This window comes from Eptesicus fuscus, chromosome 5, assembly GCF_027574615.1.
Source record: "Eptesicus fuscus isolate TK198812 chromosome 5, DD_ASM_mEF_20220401, whole genome shotgun sequence".
Taxonomy (NCBI): domain Eukaryota; kingdom Metazoa; phylum Chordata; class Mammalia; order Chiroptera; family Vespertilionidae; genus Eptesicus; species Eptesicus fuscus.
In genome coordinates, this window is record NC_072477.1 from 7747043 (window position 1) to 7767559 (window position 20517).

At 48.4% G+C, this 20517-nt stretch overlaps 2 protein-coding genes across 3 annotated transcripts in view; both read right to left on the reverse strand.

Annotated features, from left to right (window-relative positions):
- LGMN (legumain) overlaps positions 1-20225 on the reverse strand; it is a 35453-nt gene extending 15228 nt beyond the window's left edge. The window contains exons 1-3 of one of the 2 annotated variants that reach the window (XM_054715787.1): positions 20104-20225; positions 8581-8720; positions 7314-7479 (exon numbers count right to left, since the gene is read on the reverse strand). In XM_054715787.1, coding sequence (XP_054571762.1) covers positions 7314-7466 — 153 coding nt within the window. In that variant the 5' untranslated portion in view covers positions 7467-7479; positions 8581-8720; positions 20104-20225. The remainder of the gene's footprint in view (positions 1-7313; positions 7480-8580; positions 8721-20103) is intronic. The other variant, XM_008159931.3, reaches the window with a different exon arrangement.
- LOC129149097 (G-patch domain and KOW motifs-containing protein-like) lies at positions 16607-18496 on the reverse strand. The gene is given in 2 exon segments (XM_054715788.1): positions 16607-17407; positions 17625-18496. Coding segments are annotated over 2 exon segments (1446 nt in total). The 5' UTR covers positions 18471-18496; the 3' UTR covers positions 16607-16807.
- Positions 20226-20517: the final 292 nt, after the last annotated feature.

Sequence of the window (20517 nt, forward strand, 5' to 3'; positions counted from 1 at the left end):
CATGAATGGCTAATAAGCATACAAAACGATCCCAATATCATTAGTTACTAGGCAAATGCAAATTAAAACTACATTGTGCCCTTGTCAGTGTGCCTCAGTTGAAGAGGTTGTCCCATGCTCCAGAAGGTCGTGGGTTCAATTCCCAGTCAGGGAACATGCCTAGGTTGCGGGTTTGATCCCCAGTCAGGGCTCCATCCAGGGGGCAACTGATCAATGTATATCTCTGCCACATCAATGTTTTTTTATCTCTACCTCCCCCTACCCCCCTCTCTAAGATCAATTAAAATATAGAGTATATATGCCACAATGAGATACCACTTCACAGCTTGACAGACAAAACTAGTGTTAGAGAGAATGTGGAGAAACTAGAACCTCCATTCACTGGAAAACAGTTTAACAGTATCTTAAAAAGTTAAACATAAATTTGCCATATGACCCAGCAAATCTACTGTATCTGCCCAAAAGAAACAAAAACATTAATCCACACAAATGTTCTTGGCAGCGTTGTTCATAACAGGCAAGAAATGGAAACAACCCATATGTCCGCCAACTGGTAAATGGACTGACAGACTGTGGTCTATCCACACGATTTAACACGCTCTGGCAATAAAAATGAAGTCCTGACACATGCTACAACACAGATAAACCTCACAAACAGCACGCTAACAGAAACCAGACACAAAAGACTACATGTTGTATAGCTCCATGTACATGCAATGTTCAGAAATGGCAAATCTGTGGAGACAAAGTAGGTTAGTGGTAGCCGGGGATAGGGACTGCCAATAGGTGTGAGGAGGGGCCTTACTGGGAAGATGGAAATGTTCTAAAACTAATTTATGATGATGTTTGCACCACTTGTTAAATTTACTTAAAAAAATCATTGAGTGTGCACCTGGAATGGATGAATTACATGTGATATGTGAAACATCTACACTAATAAAAGAGAAACATGCAAATTAACCATCACTTCACAACGCCCACCAGCCAATCAGGAGTGAGTATGGAAATTAACCCGACAAAGATGACAGCAGCCCCGCCCCCCAGCCACTCCAGGCCTCTGGGCAGCACACATGCAGGCCCGGATCGGCCAGGTGGGGCAGGACGCCTGCTATGAGGGGGAGGGCGCGGGGCGGAGGGCTACAGGAGCGGTGCTCCGGCTGGAGCAAAGACTGAAGGCTCCGGCCAGAGTGAAGGCCTGGGTCCGGGTGCCAAAGGAAAACCGGTGCCGTCAGCCAGGAGAAGGAAGGCCTATTGCACGAATCTTGGTGCAATGATCCTCTAGTGTTTCTATAAAGTTGTATCTTTTAGAAAGGGCAGGTTCGGCATGTCCCAGGTTAGCGCTCTGGTTGGACTCCTCACACCGCCTTGACAGGAAGCTGTTCCCGCTCCCCGCCCCCACCCCCAATTTCACGGATGGAAACAAGCTCAGAAGGGCTCAGTGCTTCAAACCTGGGTTCCAATCCCCCCATGCCTGGTGCCATCGTCCACTCCACACAGTGGTCTCAAAGGCACGTCTCAATTCTCTCGTGGGTCCTTGGAGGTACCTGGTTGCCTCTAACTTGAACTCATGGGGGTTCTTTGTATGAGTCAAGTATTTACTGGCACTCAAAAGAAATAAAAGTAGGGTGAAACCAATCAAAAAATGTGGAAGTGGTGTTGGAGGCCACTTGACTCACTTCCCTTGGACATATCTGTCCTATATGAATTTTTCCCCTTAAAAACAGAAGGGCCATATGAGGTAACATTTGAGGGGAGGGCATTGAGCAAGACTTGACCCTCGGGACTACTGAGCAGAGATCACCGTGGTCAGCATGTTTCAGCGCTAGTATTGGGAGTTCCGATGGGCGTACTAATGCATCCCGTGACTGCCTGCTGCAGCCTCTGGCCTGCCGCTGTCTGCTCCTGCTGCCTCCACCTCGGGCCAACTGTCAGCTAAACAGACAGCCTGCTTGGAACAAAGACCAATACAGCTGGCACGCTCTGGTCTCAGTCACTGTGAAGGGTTCCACCTTCGAGCCAGGAAGGAGTTGGGAAGGGGTTCCCACGGTCTGCTCATCCCACAGGTGTACACCTAACCTCACCTCCTGACATTGCTCTGAGCACTGGCCCAGAGCGTGGGCTTTGTAGAGTTGCCTCCCTGAGCCCACCACCACCTCAACTTCGTCCAGAGGGAACCAGAGGTTCAAAGGGAGATTACATAATATGCTCAAAATAATAGGGCAGGGAGTGGAGAGCAGGACTGACGCCTGTGGTGTGTGCAGGTCCAAAGCCCACACTCTTTCACGATCCTGCGCTGCCTCTGGCCTGGACAAGGACAGCCCTCCTGTGCTAACTGCATTCCCCTAACTCAGTCCTGCCCTGCCCTCTTTCCTAGTCCCTTCCCACGTGCCCTTTAAAAGCGTGCTTCTCTTTTTAAATATAAAACTGATACTTTGCAACAACATGGATTGATTAACCGCAAAAACATTATGCTGCCCTAACCGGTTTGGCTCAGTAGGTAGAGTATCGGCCTGCGGACTGCACGGTCCCACGTTCGATTCCGTCAAGGGCATGTACCTTGGTTGCGGGCACATCCCCAGTAGGGGGTGTGCAGGAGGCAGCTGATGGATGTTTCTCTCGCATCAATGTTTCTAACTCTCTATCCCTCTCCCTTCCTCTCTGTAAAAAAATCAATAAAATACATTTTAAAAAAATTATGCTAAGTGAAAAGCTAGACACACAAGACTACATATTGTCTGATTCCATTTATAAGAAGTTTCCAGAGAAGGCAAAACAATAGAGACAGAGCAGATCCATGGTTACAAGGGTTTGGGAAGAAACAGGGAGGACTGACTGCAAAGGGCACCAGGGAACTTTCTAGAATGATGGAAGGTTTCCTAAAACTAGACTGTGGCGAGGTTTGCACCACTGTATGACTTCACCAAAAATCACTTAGCTGTACCATTATCACAGGGGACTTACGACTGGTGTTGTAACCTTCTGCCTCGTGAAGCTGTTTTTAAAGGTGATGATGGGGCATCGTTTGTAAACATAAAAGGGAAGGTGGCCTTTCAGGAACATGGCTCTACCACCTGAGCCTCCATCAACACCTCTTCCTTCCACTGCCCACAGACACAAGCTCAAGACTTCCCCTATCCCTCTCGGCCTCAACTGGAGCCCACACACCGGCCTGCCTCCTCGGGCCCCCGGGAACACGCTCTCACAGCCTTCCTGGGAGGAGGTGGGGGCCCCCTTCCCTCCATTCCAACCACAAACTCCAGACCAGCAGAGGGGAGTGGGGGAGCATTCTCAGGGCTTCTCCTCCTGCCAACACACCACCAAACAACTTTCTCCTTCAGAGCCCACTGCCCTGCAACCCAACCCCCCTCCAACCTCCTTTCTTCTGATAACACCTGGCTCTCCCCCAACTCCTGATAACAATGAACTTTATCTTCAACCTACATCAACCACCACCCCCACCGCCATTCCCAGGCCTTAGATCTTCCTTCTCCACAGGCTCAAACCTCAGTCCTGAAAGAAACCCACCTCCAGCCCCATTGCTCCCCAGGACCTACGTCTTTTCCCTTCACAAGCCTGTCAGAGGACAGACTTTACAGCCCTCACCACCGGCTGCCTGCACTTCAGGACCTCTCCCTCTCCCCTCCACTCACTGGAAGCTGGCTTACGCCCCCACCACTGCGGTCATCCGCCATCCCCAGGCCCTACCCTCCCCACACTCAGAATGTCACTCATGAATCCCAGCCAAAAATGGGAATCCAATTCGGTCAAGACAAAGCACAGAAAAGCACTTAGCAATGACTTAACTGTGCCTGGTGTGCAATTAAGAAATTTGTGATAATGAGTGCTGTCTTCATCCAAGGAAAACATATGCCTTTATAAAAATGTAAGTAAAGGTCTATATAGGTTCTACAGGAAAAGTTCTTTCAGATGCTTTTTTTTTTTTTAACACAGAGAGGAAGGGAGAGGGAGAGGGAGATAGAAACATCAATGACAAGAGAGAATCATTGATCAGCTGCCTCCTGCACACCCCACACTGAGGATCGAGCTCACAATCCCGGCATGTGCCCCAACCTCCTGGTTCACAGGTCGATGCTCAACCACTGAGCCATGCCGGCCGGGCTCAAATGCTTTTAATGATTAGCCTCCAAAGTCAAGAAGGCAAATGTTGGCAGCTGGCTGGGAACGGAATCAGGCCCGAGGGATAGGGGCTGAGGTCAGCAATGACTCAGCACATGTGTTTCCTCTCTGCTCGGCCTCTGTGGCCTCAGCACTGTCGTCCTCCCTCATTTAGGGACAACTATTTCAGTCTGCGGCCACTTCTTTCGCCTTGCTTCCCTTTATTTCAATGTTAAGCATTTTACCCAGGGAAACTAGCAACACCTAAGAGGGGGGGGGAAAAAAGGTTTTCTGGGTGCAAAGGTTCATTGGATACCTACACTTATTAATGTTTCACCAATATTTTTTAAAGTTGGTTGTATAAAAACCAGGGTGGCTGATGAATCAGCCTGTTCACTATCGGTGACCCATACTGAGTACCTCATCTTTCTACCTTGTGGGGAGGGGAGAGGAAGAGCCAGGGAGTCGAGAGCTGCGGACTCGGGTTGCTTCTCTGGAAATGGGTCAGGCCTGTTGTTAAGCATTAAAAGGAAAAAGGGTCATTTTGCCATGACAAGTTTTTAAGAAAGCCAAATGTCCTATTCAGCTAGCATACAAATGTCATTCAATAATCATCAATTTTAGAGCTCGCAAGAGCTTATCTAAACAAGCCCCTATCCAACAGATAAGAAAACCGACACCCAGCCCTAGCTGGTTTGGCTCAGTGGATAGAGCAAGACTAAAGGGTCCCAGGTTTGATTCCGGTCAAGGGCATGTGCTCGGGTTGCGGGCTCGATCCCCAATAGGGGGTGTGCAGGAGGCAGCCAATCAATGATTCCCTCATTGATGTTTCTCTCTCTCTCTTCCTTCCTATCTGAAATCAATAAAAATATATTTAAAAATTAAAAAAAAAAGAGCCGAAACTGGTTTGGCTCAGTGGATAGAGCGTCGGCCTGCGGACTCAAGGGTCCCAGGTTCGATTCCGGTCAAGGGCATGTACCTTGGTTGCAGGCACATCCCCAGTAGGGGGTGTGCAGGAGGCAGCTGATCGATGTTTCTCTCTCATCGATGTTTCTAACTCTCTATCCCTCTCTGTAAAAAATCAATAAAATATATTATAAAAAAGAAAAGAAAAGGAAACCAACACCCAGGTGCGGAGACACTGCCCAGCCATCAGGAACACAGACGAGAGGCCCGCACTGGCCCTACAGCAGCCACTGGCCACGCACAGCGATTCGCACTTCGAATGGGCCCGTCTGAACCGAACGTACGGTGAATATAAAAGCACACTGGATTCCAATGACTTAGCACCAAATAAAAAATGTAAGGCCTCTTGTCATAAACTTTTTATGTCGATTACCAGTAAAATGGTAATAGTTTGGATATATTGAGTTAAATAAGATAAGGTTAATTTCACCTTTTTTTTTTTTTTTTTTTTTTTTACTTTTTAAAACTGTAGCTACTAGAAAATTCACCACGACACATGTGGCTGTCCCTACTGGACAGTGCTGCTCCGGAGCTCATCGGCCTGGGTTCGGATCCAGGCTCGGCACTTGCCATCTGACCACACTGGGTCAAGTGCTGACCTTTTCCCTGCCTCAGCCCACTCACTCGCAAAGAGGGAAGAAGAACCGGAACCACAGCATGTAACCCTCGACAGGGACTAAATGAGTCCACTGTGTAAAAGGCTCTAGGACAGTTCAGCACACACTGTGAGGGTCTAGGCATCCAGTTTCTGAGAATTACAAAGTGAAATGGCTTCTTAAATTACAACTTTATTCATTTACTTATTTTTATTGATTCAGAGAGGAAGGGAGAGGGAGAGAGAGTAACGTCAATGATGAGAGAGAACCACTGATCTGCTGCCTCCTGCTGGGGATTGAGCCCATAACCCAGGCATGTGCCCTTGACTGGAATTGAACCCAGGACCCTTCAGTCCACAGGCCAACACTCTATCCATTGAGCCAAACCGGCAAGGGTTAAATTACAACTTTATTGAGGTATGATTCACATATCATAAAAGTCAGTCTTTTAAAATATACAACCCTGTGGTTTCTAGTATATTCACAAAGTCATGCAACCATAACCACTATCTAATTCTAGAATAATTTCATCATCCCAAAAGGAGATCCCATACCCTTTAGCAGTCATTCCCCATTGTCCCCTCCACCCAGACCTGGCAACCACTAACCGATATTCTGCCTCTGTAGATTTCCCTATTCTGGACATTTGATGTAAATGGGACCTTACAATACGTGGTCTGTGCAACTGGCTTCTTTTATTTAGCATGTTCTTAAGGCCATCCGTGTTGAGGTATCGGTACTGTATTCCTTTTCATGACCAATAACATCCCCTTGTGTGGACAGACCACATTATGTTTATCCATTCATCAGCGGATGGACACTTGGATTGTTTCTGCTTTCTGGCTATGATGAATAATACTGCTATGATGATTCAAGTACAGGTTTTTGTGAGAACGTATGTGTTCCTTTCGCTTGGGTGTGTGCCTAGCTGTGTCATATGGTAACTCTCTGTTTAACCCTTTAAGGAACTGCCAGGCTGCTTCCCAAAGTGGCTGCACCATCTTTTCGCTCTAACTTCTGCCGGGCTGATTTGTTGGAGATGCCAGGAAAGATGGGGAGAAGGGTAGGGAGAGCAGCAGGCAGAGGCCTGGAGGGCAAAGAGGCTTTGAGGCTTTGGCCAGACCCCCGGGCTTCAGTCCTGTCTGTACCTCAACTTCGGTGTGGCCTCAGGGAAGTCACTTCCTCTCTTTTATTCTCAGTTTCCTTTTCTATAACAGGAAGGTGATGGCCAGTGGGTCTCAACTAGGGACACCTGGTAAAGACGGGGGTGGGTGATGCTCCTGGTTTCTAGTGGGCAGAGATCCAGGACACTGCTAACCATCCCACAGGACAGACTCCCAAAGAATAGCCTGGTCCCACATGTCAACAGCTCCAAGGTCAAAAACCTTGGTTAGACTGAGGTGACTCCACAGAGGCCTTTTTGAAGAAACACAAACTGCTTTCCAAAACTGATGTACCATTTTACAACCCCCCAGGAACATGAGGGTTCCCATTTCTCCACAGCCTCGCTAACACATCCCTTTGCCAGCCTAAAAGAGTGTAAATGGCTTGTTAACAGGTCTGCTCTTTTAACGGCGTCCAGGGCTGTTTACAGAATGCCAGTGCCATAAAGAAAGAGATGAGCCATTTTCCTACCTGGTGCCTATAATTATACCAGCCATTGGAGCCGGCGACGATGACCACCCAGTGCTTGCCTCCGTCCTCGGGATCGTCCTCGGGAACGGCACCAGTTCCCAGGACCAAGCCGAGCAGCACGGCTACCTCCCACATCATTCTGTGCCTTGGCATCACCTGCAGAAACCTGGGAAGAGAAAAGCAAAGTCAAGCCAAAACGGAAGGACAGGAACAGAAGAATACCTCTGGCCCCTAAGAAAGTATCATAGTAGCCTTGGCCGGTCTGCTCAATGGTTAGAGTGTTGGCCCTCGGACTAAATGAAGCAGGGGTCGCCAACCTTTCGGACCTCACGGTCCACCAGTGGTCCGCGGACCACCAGTTGGCTACCGCTGGACTAAAGGGTCACAGACTTGATTCTGATTGACAGCATGAACCTCCATTGCAGGCTACATCCCCGGCCCTGGTCAGGGCAAGTGTGAGGGGCAACCAGTCGATGTGTGTGTGTGTGTGTGTGTGTGTGTGTGTGTGTGTGTCTCTCCCCCTCCCTTCCAGTCTCTCTAAAAATCAATGGAAAAAATATCTTTGGGTGAAGATTAACAAAACAAAAGAGAGAGAGAGAGAGAGAGTATCATAGTAAGTGGGTCAAACGATAAGACCACTTAGTCATCAGACAGAACATGCTGAGGATAAAAATGGTGACAGAGCAGAATTCTGTTTTTAGCTCTGCTGCCCTTTCCCCAGGTGAAGGGGCTGCCCCTCCCTCCCAGCCTTCACTACAAGTTGCAGTTATGAGTATAAACTAAAGGTTGTCAAGAAAGCTCTCTGAGCAACCTTTCAAGTTTTGGCCCAACTTGGTATAGAGCAGATAAAGTTCATCAACAAAATTCACTGCATTAGAAAAATGACTACCACATGCTTTGAACTGTTTGCAAGAAAAGAATATACATGTAATGGGTGCATGGGAAAATGTGGAAGGCAAACATAAAAATCTAACAGTAGTTATGACTGGTGGTCGGTAGAATTAAGGAGGATTTTCTTTTTCATACTTGTCTTTTTTTATTGCAATTAATGTGTATTATATAATAAAGTTTGTCAAAGCTCAATATACATTCAATGTAAACATGGAGTAACTATTTATTAGCTGGTGAGCAAGCAAACTGGGTAACAGTCCAACACGGGCAGCCCTACCCTTAACCCATTTACATGCATTCCGTACAACAGGCAGGGCCAGTATGGAACCCTTGTCTTAGAAAAGGGGGAGGTTGAAGCAAGAGAGAAGTAACCTGCCCAGTCAGCTCTGGCCCAGCCCAGAAGCCAGGCCTTCTGAATTCCTGGTCCAGCCTTCTGCTATCTGCTTCTGCATCTCAAGATTATTTTTTGTTGTTGTTGTTGTTAATCCTCACTGGAGGATGTTTTTCCATTTTTTTCTTTTTTAAGAGAGAATGAAGAGATGGGGAGAGACATGAGAAAAAGAGAGAAACATCGATGTGAGAGACACACATCAGCTGGCTGCCTCCCGCACTGCCCTACCAGGGCCGGGGATCGAGCCTGCAACCGAGGTACGTGCCCTTGAAAGAATCAAACAAGGATCCTTCAGTCAGTGGTCTGATGCTCCATCCACTAAGCCAAACCGGCTAGGGCTCCAGATTACTCTTTCTGAAGCACATGCCCAGTTTTCTACTCCGTGGCCAAAACCTGAAATAACATTTTAAAGCACCAAAGGCGGGGACTAAGGCCGAGTCCTGGCCGCCTGCATTCCTCACATCAGACCCGGGCCTCTGCCTTTTATGTTTGCCTTCCACATTTGGTGGGAGGTAATCAACCAAAGACCTTTTATGCTGTTCTAAAATCAGCCTTCCTGTGACAGGAGCCAGGCCTGCCACTCTGAGATAAGAGGAAAAACCGTCTCTGGCATGCAGGGACTCAGAGCAGAGAGTCTGTGAGGCCGACCTCTGCCTCTGATGCCATGGCATCGTTCTCTCATTCATTCGCCTGCTGGGCCCGTCTCCTGAACGCCCACCCGTCAGACAAAGTGCTGGGTACTGGGAGGGCAGTAGAGACAGAACAGGGCCTCGGTCCTCACGGAGCCTGCAGCCAGCTAAGCTATGAACCACCTCTACGCCTAAGAAACCTTAGCACCCTGTGCCTAACCCAGGCCTAAAACTCAAGGCAGTGGGTTTTCCCCCACAAGTGAAGAAACAGGAAGCCTGAGGCTGGTGAAAGTTTAAACACCTAAGAAGGCCTCAGGCCTGTGCTTCTCCAATTGGACTGTTCATCCATACCACCCGGGGGTCTTGTGAGAATGCAGATTCTGATCGGGTAGGCCCGGGGGAGGGCCTGAGACTCTGCATTTCGGCCCAGCTTCAGTGCCGCCCAGGACTCCTGTGGCAGGCCTCCTCATCAACCCTGGCAGGCGCCAGCCCAGCATCCCGACGCTGCCCTACCCTCCGAGGTCTCCTCCCCAGAACTCAATTCCCAATCTGTAAGCTGAACTGGTGCCAGACTCAGGTTTCTTTCGCTCCACTGCAGGGCCAGGGATGGACGGTCACCACAGTAGGGGTGTCCCAGGTTTGTTTTAAAGATTATACTAGCCCTGACCGGTTTGGCTCAGTGGATAGAGCATCGGCCTGCGGACTCAAGGGTCCCAGGTTCGATTCCAGTCTAGGGCGTGTACCTTGGTTGCCCGCACATCCCCAGTGGGGGGGTGTGCAGGAGGCAGCTGATTGATGTTCCTCTCTCATCGATGTTTCTAACTCTCTATCTCTCTCCCTTCCTCTCCGTAAAAAAATCAATAAAATATATTTTAAAATATATATATATTATCCTTAAATGGTGAATGGACTGGATCCGGAGACATGGAAGCATGGAACAGAGTGTGGAATCTCGGAGGGAAGGCGGGGGGTGGATGGATGGGTGGGAGGTAATCAACCAAAGACCTTTTATGTATATACTAGAGGGTCAACATTGAAATCGTGCACGGGTAGGGTCCCTAGGCCTCGCCTGCTATCAGGGCCATCTTCCGCCCATTCACCAGTCCCCAGTCGCGCCCGCTGCCGACACCCACCCCCGTTCCCAGTGGTTCCCCGTTGGCCATCCACCGATCAGAGCCTGCAGGCTGAGAGGAGGCACCGAGAGGTGGTCAATGCACCTCATAGCGACTGGTTGATCGGCTGTTCTGGTCGTTATGCCGTTATGGTCGCTGGCCTTTTATTATATAGGATGCATAACCCATGGAACACAGACAGTGGGGTGGTGAGGGTGAGGGCGGGGGGCTGGGGTGGGTTGATGACAGAAAAAAGGGGACATATGGAATACTTTCAACAATAAAGATTCAAAATAAAGATTATCCTTAAATGCCCAAGAGTTCTTGTCTGGTTGGTTTTGTTTTTAGTATGGCGGGTAACAGACATCAGAGAACAGAGAGATGAGGGCAGCAGACAGGCGCCAGAACCCCCTGGCCTGTTAATGTGACCCCCGCACCTACGGAAGCTCTCCCAAGCCCGCTATACCTGCCCAGGGCTCACTGTGGGGCTCGGAGGTAACAACAGAAGGTACAATTATACCAACAAAAAAAGAAGCAATGGTAAGATCAGGCAAGAGAGAGCCAAGAAGCAAAAGCACACCCCTGCCCCCAGAGCTCCCCAGTAGCCCCCACAGGGAGGGGGGGTGACAGTGGCTACTGAGGTGACTCATTCAGCAGCTCTTCGATTCTGAGCTCACCCTTAACTGCTGGTTGCAACTATGACTCCTTGGGAAGCCTTCCCCAGGATAGGAGTTGGCAAACATCCTATCTAATAAAAGAGTAATATGCAAATTGACCATCACTCCAACACACAAGATGGCTGCCCCCATGTGGACACAAGATGGCCATCATAAGATGGCCAGCAGGGGAGGGCAGTTGTGGGTGATCAGGCCTGCAGGGGAGGGCAGTTAGGAGTGACCGGGCCGGCAGAGGAGGGCAGTTGGGGGTGATCAGGCCAGCATCCCTCTAGGGGTCCCAGATTAGAGAGGGTTCAGGCTGGGCTGAGGGACACACATACCCCCGTGCACGAATTTCGTGCACCAGGCCTCTAGTTTTCAATAAAAGGCTGGACAGGCAATATTTCCAGCCTTGCGGGTCATGCCATCTCCTGCCACAACTATTCCACTCTCCCACTGTATCAGGAAAGCCCCAGGGACGTGGCTATGTTGTAATAAAACCAGCGGTCCCTTTGGTCTGTCCTAGGGAGTGAGCAGGTGTCCTCTGCCCACATGACAGGTTCAGCGTGGCTGGCTTTATCATCTTTCCTCCACAATCATTAAACGGCTCCCTGGTTTACACACCAGTCTCTCTGAGTCTGGCTCATGTGACTTAATCCCGAGGAGGCTCCTTCCTCTGGAGGCACTCCCTCCCTGGTGTGCGACTTCTTCCCTTCAGAGTTAGGGACCAAAAGGATAAATAAAATACTGGAATCCAATGGTTGGCCTGACTGCGAACAATAGAATGAGCTAAACTGCCTAAATTAGCAAATAAAGCAACAGCTACTGAAAGTACCGCCAGGTTATTTTTTTGAAATTCAAGTTTTCCTTTCATCCTTCCACTAATATACTAGTAAGTTACTTCTCAGTGAGGGAAAGGGCCTTATAAACACACAGTGATAATTTTATAGTTAACATTTGGCGATGGGTCTCCTCTATCATTTTCTTTCTTATAAACAGAATGCGGTTCCTTGAACATAATGGCAAGGTAAAAGCCTCACAGTATGACACTGATTGGAAAATGTCACTTTAGAAAGACACAGGTACAAACACTATTTTGGGAAACATATAGGGGCCTGGGGTGAAGATGGAAAGTGCAAGCACTATAATCATTCCATGACCCTCGGGCAGCGTCTCAAAGCAGCCGGCCTCAGGCGGCCATTTCCTCCTGATCAGCAACATTCCTGACAAAGTCACAATCTTGCAGCAAAGTGAAAAACTCCTGAAGAAGTGGAATGATCCCTGCTAAACTAGCTCTCTGTGACTGCCGCTTTCAGCCTCTCACTGCCCCCTCCCCCCCAATCCATCCAACAAACAGGGCCCAGCACCCACCAGGTGCTCACAGGCACCAAAGAGGGAACCAAAGGAACAAAACCCTCCCCGGAGCTGACATTCTAGTGGGAAGAGGCCATTGAAATACACAGGTGGTGATGGGCGCCCAGGAGAAATCTAAGGCAGGAGAGGGACTCCCGGTAGAAGTGTCGTTTCCAAAGGGGGAAGATTTTAAGGAGGTGAAGGAGCCCGCCCTACAGCTAAACATAAACTTTCATCTACAGGGACTGTCCAGTTAAATCATTACGGTGCATCCTTCATAAGGGGGTACCGTGAAGCCTTTAACCCTTTGCGCTCGCTTGCTTTTTTCTCGATTATTTTATTCTACTCGGGATTTAATTTTTTAAATACCACAGATTTTACAAAGCGCGGCAGTAGAATAAAAAACTGGAGTTTCTTTTCATACAAACTTATTTATTTGGATTTTTTTATATTTCAAATTATTGATACATTCAAAGAGTAATTTGCACTCGACATCCGAGTGCAAAAGGTTAAAAATACTAAGGCAAATCTCAATGTGTCAAGAGTGGAAAGATCTCCGAGGTGTACTGCTAGGGGCTATGTGTTTAGTCTGCTAGACATTTGTGGGGAGAAAATGACCAGACAACTGATACTCTAACCAGGGGAGAGGAGCAAGTCCCCCCAAGCACAGGGTGGGAGAGTGGGATACCGTGGCTGTCTGCTCTGAGCCGTGTAATGTGCAAGGCACTTCACACAAGCCTCACAGCAGCCAGGGGCCAATCTCATTCCTCCCTTCAGACATCTGAGAAAACTGAGGCTCAGAGGCAGAGAAACTTACTGGCAAGTGGCACTGCTAGTAAGTGATAAAGATCTGACTTCAAAGACTGGCTTTTCCACGACATCACCTGACTTGTCCTAAAAGTTGTTTATGTGAATGTCTGGGAGGCCCTGTAACCACAGATGGGGACACTACACCCCACACCTGGAGCCTCCGGGCTTCCTCCAGGAGGACACCCACAGTGCTCTTCACCCTACTCTTCTAAGGCACGCGTGGACAATCAAAGACACCCTGATCCACACAGAGCTAAGGTCAATGCACAAGCCTTTACAAAAGGGTTTCACAAGCCTCCAGGGACGAAACCTCTGCTCTTCCCACTTGGTCCTGTGAACCTCTTCAGTTACCAGGCTACAGTAAGTCAGTGATTCAACTGAAGGATTCTGCTTACTTCAAGAAGCTTACCATCAAGTGGGGTTCGATCCATTAGGGAGGTTTGGGGCAAGATTACCCATTTGAGATAAACTATCACCAACAATATAAGAAATAAGGCCACGGTCATTTTCAAACCCAAGTCTGACACCAAAGCCCACACCTTAACCACCATCAATTGGCTGTACCTCTCACTGCCAGATGTGATTTGCTACTGGCTCTGGGTTAGAAACAGCGAACCATCAAAACCAAGCTAAACAATGACATCTGAAAAGAGCCTTCCCACCTGAAGGTTTTGGATCCCACTCTCTGCTCTCCAGAAGTTTACAGTGAAATCATGAAAGTGGTACCAGCTGACAACATGCAAGAGCTACGAGACCTCCTCCGTGACCAAACTTGAGTCAAGCTCCTCTAAGCCCTCTTCCCAACTAAGCCTTGGCCTGCGGAGCCGTTTTAGCAAAAACCCTGTGAGAATCTCCCCTTTGATAACTAATCAAGTTCCTCTTAGCAATTTTCCTCCACTGACCCTCTTACCCTTATGTCCCAGCTGTCCTCTCTGTCTTCAGAGTTAAGCTCAGTTCTATACCAGAGTCTCTCTCCCCTAATGAAACAGCTGAAATATAGTAAAAACCCGTCTTGCAAGTGTCCGATGCAATATCTCTTTAACACAGGACTTATAACTACTAACTCAGGGGAGATCTGAGGGCCTCTCTGGTCCTTTATTATCCATCTGTGAAATGAGATGGTAGAACTGAATTAGGAAGAGACTGTTCAGTTCTCAGATCCTTTTATTTCCTGTTTAAAGACTTGGGTTAAAATTCAACTAGATCTCATCTGAACTCTCAAATTAAAAAAGTATTTTGGGAAAAAAAAAGTATTTTGTTCAGGTTAATAATTTATTTTCCCTATAGGGAAAATTTCTGATTCAGTGGCAAATTAGATTCTATATCAGAGCATGTCCTTCTAGGGTATCAATATCTAAAACTTCTACTGGAATTTTTCTTACAATTCTAAAAACTTTGGATAACAACAATGCAAATGATTCTTGTCCAAAGACATTCAAATTAATTCTATCAAGTAGAGGATGGACTGACTTCTCCCACTGTAGAAATAAGCCAGTTTTGCCTCCATCTGCACAATCATTTCACTATTTTCTGACCTACAAGTTTCCTCATGAATGAGTTAAATATAATCTTTAACTCACTTGCTCATTCTTATATTTCTATGGAGTGATGGACTTTACCTTTCTTTTTTATAAACTATATTTTAACATTACAAAGGTATAAGCAACTAATCGTACATCAAAATAGTAAAATATTCATTTTTTTTAATGCTCACCTAAGGATATGTTTGTATTGATTTGAAAGAGAGAGGAAGGGAGAGGGAGAGAGAGAAACATGGATATGAGAGCGAAAACACTGATCCGTTGCCTCCCATACCAGCCCGCAAGGGACTGAACTCACAACCTAGGCATGTGCCCTGCCCAGATATTGAACCTGCAACCTTTTGATGTACGGGAAGACACTCTGACCAACCGAACCACCCAAACAGAGCAAAATTCTTTTTTAAATCTACTAATGGTAAGAAAAATTTAGAAATCTAGCAAAGTAAGATTGGCCAATGGTTAATGGTTTTTCTAAATTTTTATTTTCTCTGCTTATTTAACACTTGAATTTCCATTTTTGAAACCTGGTATCATTGTAGTTTATAGTCTTTTCCCGAAATGACTTTTATAGCTACATATTAATTAAGTTAAAATTTGTTCTAATTTATGTTGCAAGAAATTGAAGGGTAGATATTGAACCTCAGAAATATCTTACCTAATAATAGACAAACATGTAAATTGACCGTACCTCCACTGCACTGCCAGCCAATCAGGAGTGATATGCAAATTAATCCAACAAAGATGGCAGTTAATTTGCATACTCAGCCACAGAGTGGCTGGGCAGGACACAGGCATTCTGCCCCACCCCTGGTCTCTCAGGGCCTCTGGAAGCGTGGGAAGGAGGGGCCGGAGCAGAAAGAGGCGGCTCCAGGGCCTGAGCGGAAAGGAGCTGGGCCAGAGTGGAAAGGCGGTGCTGGCAGCCAGGAAAAGGAAAGCCCATTCTAGTACGAATCTTCGTGCATCGGGCATCTACTACAAAATATAACATAAAACATCTTATTACCGTATTTTCCAGCGTATAAGACGACTGGGCGTATAAGATTTCCCTGGGTTAAAAAGTAGTCTTATACGCCGGAAAATACGGTAGATTGTTGAAAGAGAAATCTACCCTTCCCCCAAAAAAGAGCTTACCAAATACCGTATTTTCCGGAGTATACGACTACTTTTTAACCCAGGAAAATCTTATTCACCCAGTCATCTTATACGCCGGAAAAAAACAGTACCTATCAAAGGCCATCAACAGCTAATATTTTAAAAATCTGTAAGTCTCTTTCCCCATAAAACAAACAAAACGTTAAAGATGAAATTTTCCCCATGTGCTGTCCCATTCTCCCCACACCACAAAGTAACCACTATAGGAAGCTAGCATTTCTTTCCAATCAATATATTATTATACTTTTAGAAAACATATATATCCACTTTATAAACAGTCCCCTACTAACAGACATTTAGTCTATTTTGATTTTTTTTTACCATTATAAATGATGTTCCAATAAACACCCTAATACTCTTCTTATACACAAATGTCTGTTTCTCTAGGCTACTCTCTGTAAGTAGAAACACTGACTCTTAAGATATACCCATTTTGCTAGTAGCTACAGTGTTTTTTTTGTGTGTTTTTTTTTAATATATTTTATTGATTTTTTTTTTACAGAGAGGAAGGGAGAGAGATAGAGAGTTAGAAACATCAACCAGCCGCCTCCTGCACGCCCCCCACTGGGGATGTGCCCGCAACCAAGGTACGTGCCCTTGACCGGAATCGAACCTGAGACCTTTCAGTCCGCAGGCCGACGCTCTATCCACTGAGCCAAACCGGTCTCGGCTACCTACAGAGTTTGAAGGTACACTTCCACTCGTAGTGAATCCTTCCTTCAAATACCTAACATCTCTTGATAGCATCAAACTTTATCATTTTTTAAATGCTTTTTATTTTATAGTAATGCTGGTAAATACTAGGTTTGCTTCTAGCCTCCCTTCTGGCCTATCCATTTTGTACCATCCAGGGCAGCACCTGCAAGTGCAGGATGGAACAATGACCTCCCCACCTTCCAAAGACAGGCTTTTCACAGCACCGACTGGTAACTGCCTGGGGAATGGAGTGAACCCATGGGTCAGTCTTCGTCCGAGTCCCGGGGACCCATGTACTCGCAGACAGCATCCTAGTGAAGCCCCACCAGCTGGTTCTCTCTCCGCAGGTGAACCACGGCCTGGCTCTGCTCTCTGTCCCAGCGCAGCAGGTGGCCCACCCTCCCAGCCTGGGGCCCCAGCACCACCATCACTCGGCGGCCCTGGACCTTGGGGACAAGGGTCTCCAGCATGTCTTCCCTGACGCCTTCCAGGACCTGGCCTTCATCTGTCTGACACATACAAGTATCTGGACTGAAAACGTCTTCAATGGTCATCTTGGTGTTATATTTGTGCAGTTTGTCCACGAACCGCACACGCAGGTCCCTGTGCAACCAGTGCTGCCTCCTGGAGGCTGCTTTCTCCCTCTTGGATGTAAGCTCCTCTTGTCGGCACGGAAGGTGTTTCCTCTTCCTCTCTTCTGCTCCCCGCTGGGTGGGGAGGTCTTCATCCTGGAAGGTCTCCCAGGACAAGGCTGTTCCCCCTGGAGAAGCCTTGCTCACCTGGCTGAGATCCAAGGAGTTCTTATCAAATTCCTGCTGGGAAACAGTCCTTAAAAAGTACTCATTCAGCCATAGCCGGTTTGGCTCAGTGGATAGAGCGTCGGCCTGTGGACTAAAGGGTCCCGGGTTTGATTCCGGTCAAGGGCATGTACCTTGGTTGTGGGCACATCCCCAGTAGGAGGGTGTGCAGGAGGCAGCTGATCGATGTTTCTCTCTCATCGATGTTTCTGGCTCTCTATCCCTCTCCCTTCCTCTCTGTAAAAAATCAATAAAATATATATATATAAAAGTACTCATTCACAGTGACCAGGCAGTTCCCCATGACCAAACAAACAACGGCCCGAACATTGTCAGGATCGAGGCCTTCCACCTTACCATGGAGGCCTCGGTGAGGGCCAGAAAGAACCACCACAGCTCCTCTGGGGGCCAGTCCTTGAGGCTGGTCTTCCTTATCCTTCCCGTGTTCCGCATCTGGCCTCAGCAGGCGGAGGGGGCTGGTGAGGGCCAGGGCCTGGAGCTCCATCTGGTTGGTGCCTCGTCCTAACCCTTTAGGCCTCAGTGTGTTGACACGGAGCTTCACCGCTTCACTGAAGGTGCGGCCGATGCCCTGGCCAGGCTTCCAGCCCATGCCCTGCAACATGGCCAGCCCACCGGCCTCCACAGGGACGGCCTCATAATCTGCCTCTCTGGGTGCTGTCTTGGCCCAGGGTTTCCTGTCTGCCCCTTCCTCATTGGGTATGCATCTGTTCGGGATCATGGAGATGGGGAGTGCGGGGTCAACACCCTCATGCTCTTTCTCATCCAGAGACTTCTTGGATTCCTCAGTGAGCTCCTTCACAGCCTGGGACAGCACCCCATCCACCATGGCCTCAGCAGATGGGCCGGGAGCCTGGGTTGGTGGCAGCCTTCCAGGGCCATTGTGAATCAAAGGGATGACGAGTTCCTTGGGGGCTTCTGAGGGATTGACACTCTGCCGTTTCCTTCCTTCCACAATCTTCAAGAAACCCTTCTCTTTGGGAGCCGCACCCCGGCCATCTCCCGGGTCTGCCAGCCGTCTCTGGGCAGCCGTGCGAATGAAGCTGAACGAAACTGGGGCAGGGGAGGGTCCTGCCTGCCAAAAAGCACCCTCTTCAGCGTCTCCCATCATGCTCCTCTTCAAACTTTATTATTTCTAATCCGATGAATATAAAGTGATCTAAGCATGGGTTTAATTTGCATTTACTGGGTTACAAGAGTCCAATATGTTTAATCATTCTGATTTCAACACCTTTGATACATGTGACAATTTCCCCACCATAAATTGGGATTCGATTACCATCTACAAAGCAACATCTGCAGTTTTAAAAAATGCTGGACATTTTCCTTAACTGATAGTCATAGGTTGGAAAATTCAAGGAACAGAGTCCTTCCTCTTCAATGTATTCTTACTGAACAATACTGGGCATGGTGTATTCCATCTCCATAGCAATTCACAACTCCTCTCCCCTCCCTTCCCACTGCCACTCTTTAAACCCTCAGCAATTCTCCTGGGAATTACTGCCATGAGCTCCCTAGGGTGGTTGCTCACTGTCCATTGCTTTCCTACACTACAGGGTATCTAAGGCACGCATCTAGTGAATTCAGCTTTCAGGACAAAACCCAAATCTCTTAGGGCAGCACAGGAGGCCCTGCTAAATGTACTTCTCTCTTCTCAGGGCTCAAGAAACCCACCGCCCACATGAAACCCCTTGTTCCATCAGCTCCAGTATTCCACCTCCCAAATCAGCGCTCTTCCCACGCCTTCCCCATGCTGTTTGCCAGGTGAAAGTCTCCTCCATCCCACCAGCTCCTGCCCATTCCTCAGACTCCACTCAAGCAGCCCTTCTCAGCAAAGTTCGACCGCTTCCCATAGGGTTAATGCTGCCCCCGTAACACTGGAATGGTTCCCATTTACTGAATAATCCCAGCTCGAAAAGCTTAGTGAGGCTTAATACATGTTTGCTCACGAATGCACCTTACAGTAAGGAAAGCTGGGCTCCTCCACTCACTACGTACCACAGGGAAAGTCTCAAATCTGGGGCATTTCTTTCCACCCATAAAGAGAAATATCTGACACCAAGTTCCTTCTTCCAGCCCCCAGATTCTTCAATTCTCACCAAGGAACCGCGTAGGAGGTATAACCTCAGTTCTGTTAGGGGACCAGGTCCAGCTAACTTTCCTTTCCGTGGTTGATGTGAATCTCCCTGCAGTCCCCACCAGGTCAGGCCTCAGAGATCGAGAGCTTCCCGGACTCCTCAGAAGGGATGTTTCTATAAGCTCTGGGCACGTCTGTTGTCCTCGACACCCTTCCCCTTAGGCTACAGAGAACTGGCTGGGGAAGGGTGCAATCCTCCACCTTAAAAGCACCAACAGCGTGAAGTGTCCCTGGATTGTAGAGGTTGGAACCGAGACCTGCCCAGACCCTACAGCCCCAGACCCCGCCCAGCCTTCGCGGAACCTCAGCAAATGCGCTCTCCTCTTTCCGAGCAGGTCCCTCCCGGCTCTTGGAGGTGACGCCTGGGCTTCCAGGCAGAGCACGCGCAAAAGACAGCCCACCACGCCCACCCCCCCCACCCCCACCCCCACAGGATGGCGGGCTCAGAGCTCGCGGGGTTTTCCCCAGGGATTCGTCCTTTCCAGAAATTCTCCTTCGCAGAGTGAGAAACGATTACTCTGAAAGGGCCGGGGGAAAAGGGGGCTGAGAATTCCAGCCGTGAGGCCAGGAGCCTCGGCAGACGCGCGGCCCTGGCCCCGGAAGTTACCTGCGGCGGCAGACCGCAGCGGCGATGGCGGTAGCAACAGCAGGACCGTGGGAACCTCTCGCAGTGCGCAGTCTCAGACGAGCAACCTCCTGCTGTTCGCCTTGCAGTGATTGCAGTGCTGTGACCTCCGTATCGCTTTTAAGGGCCGGCTGCGCCACGCTGATAGGTGAAACTTCGGGGCGGGGCTTCAGGGAAAGCCAATGGGAGGTGGGGACAAGGCCGGTGAGCTAGGGTGACGGGACTACAAGTCCCAGCATGCACCGGGCTTAAGTACCCAGAGGCCCAGGAGATAGTGGAGCTGAGTGCCAGTTAAGCTAGGATTTAAAGTCCAGGGGTTTGGGGGAACCAGAGGCTTAGTGATTCCAGAAATGTCCTTCAAAGGATCCAAACTAGCACGCAGAGCATTTTAACCCG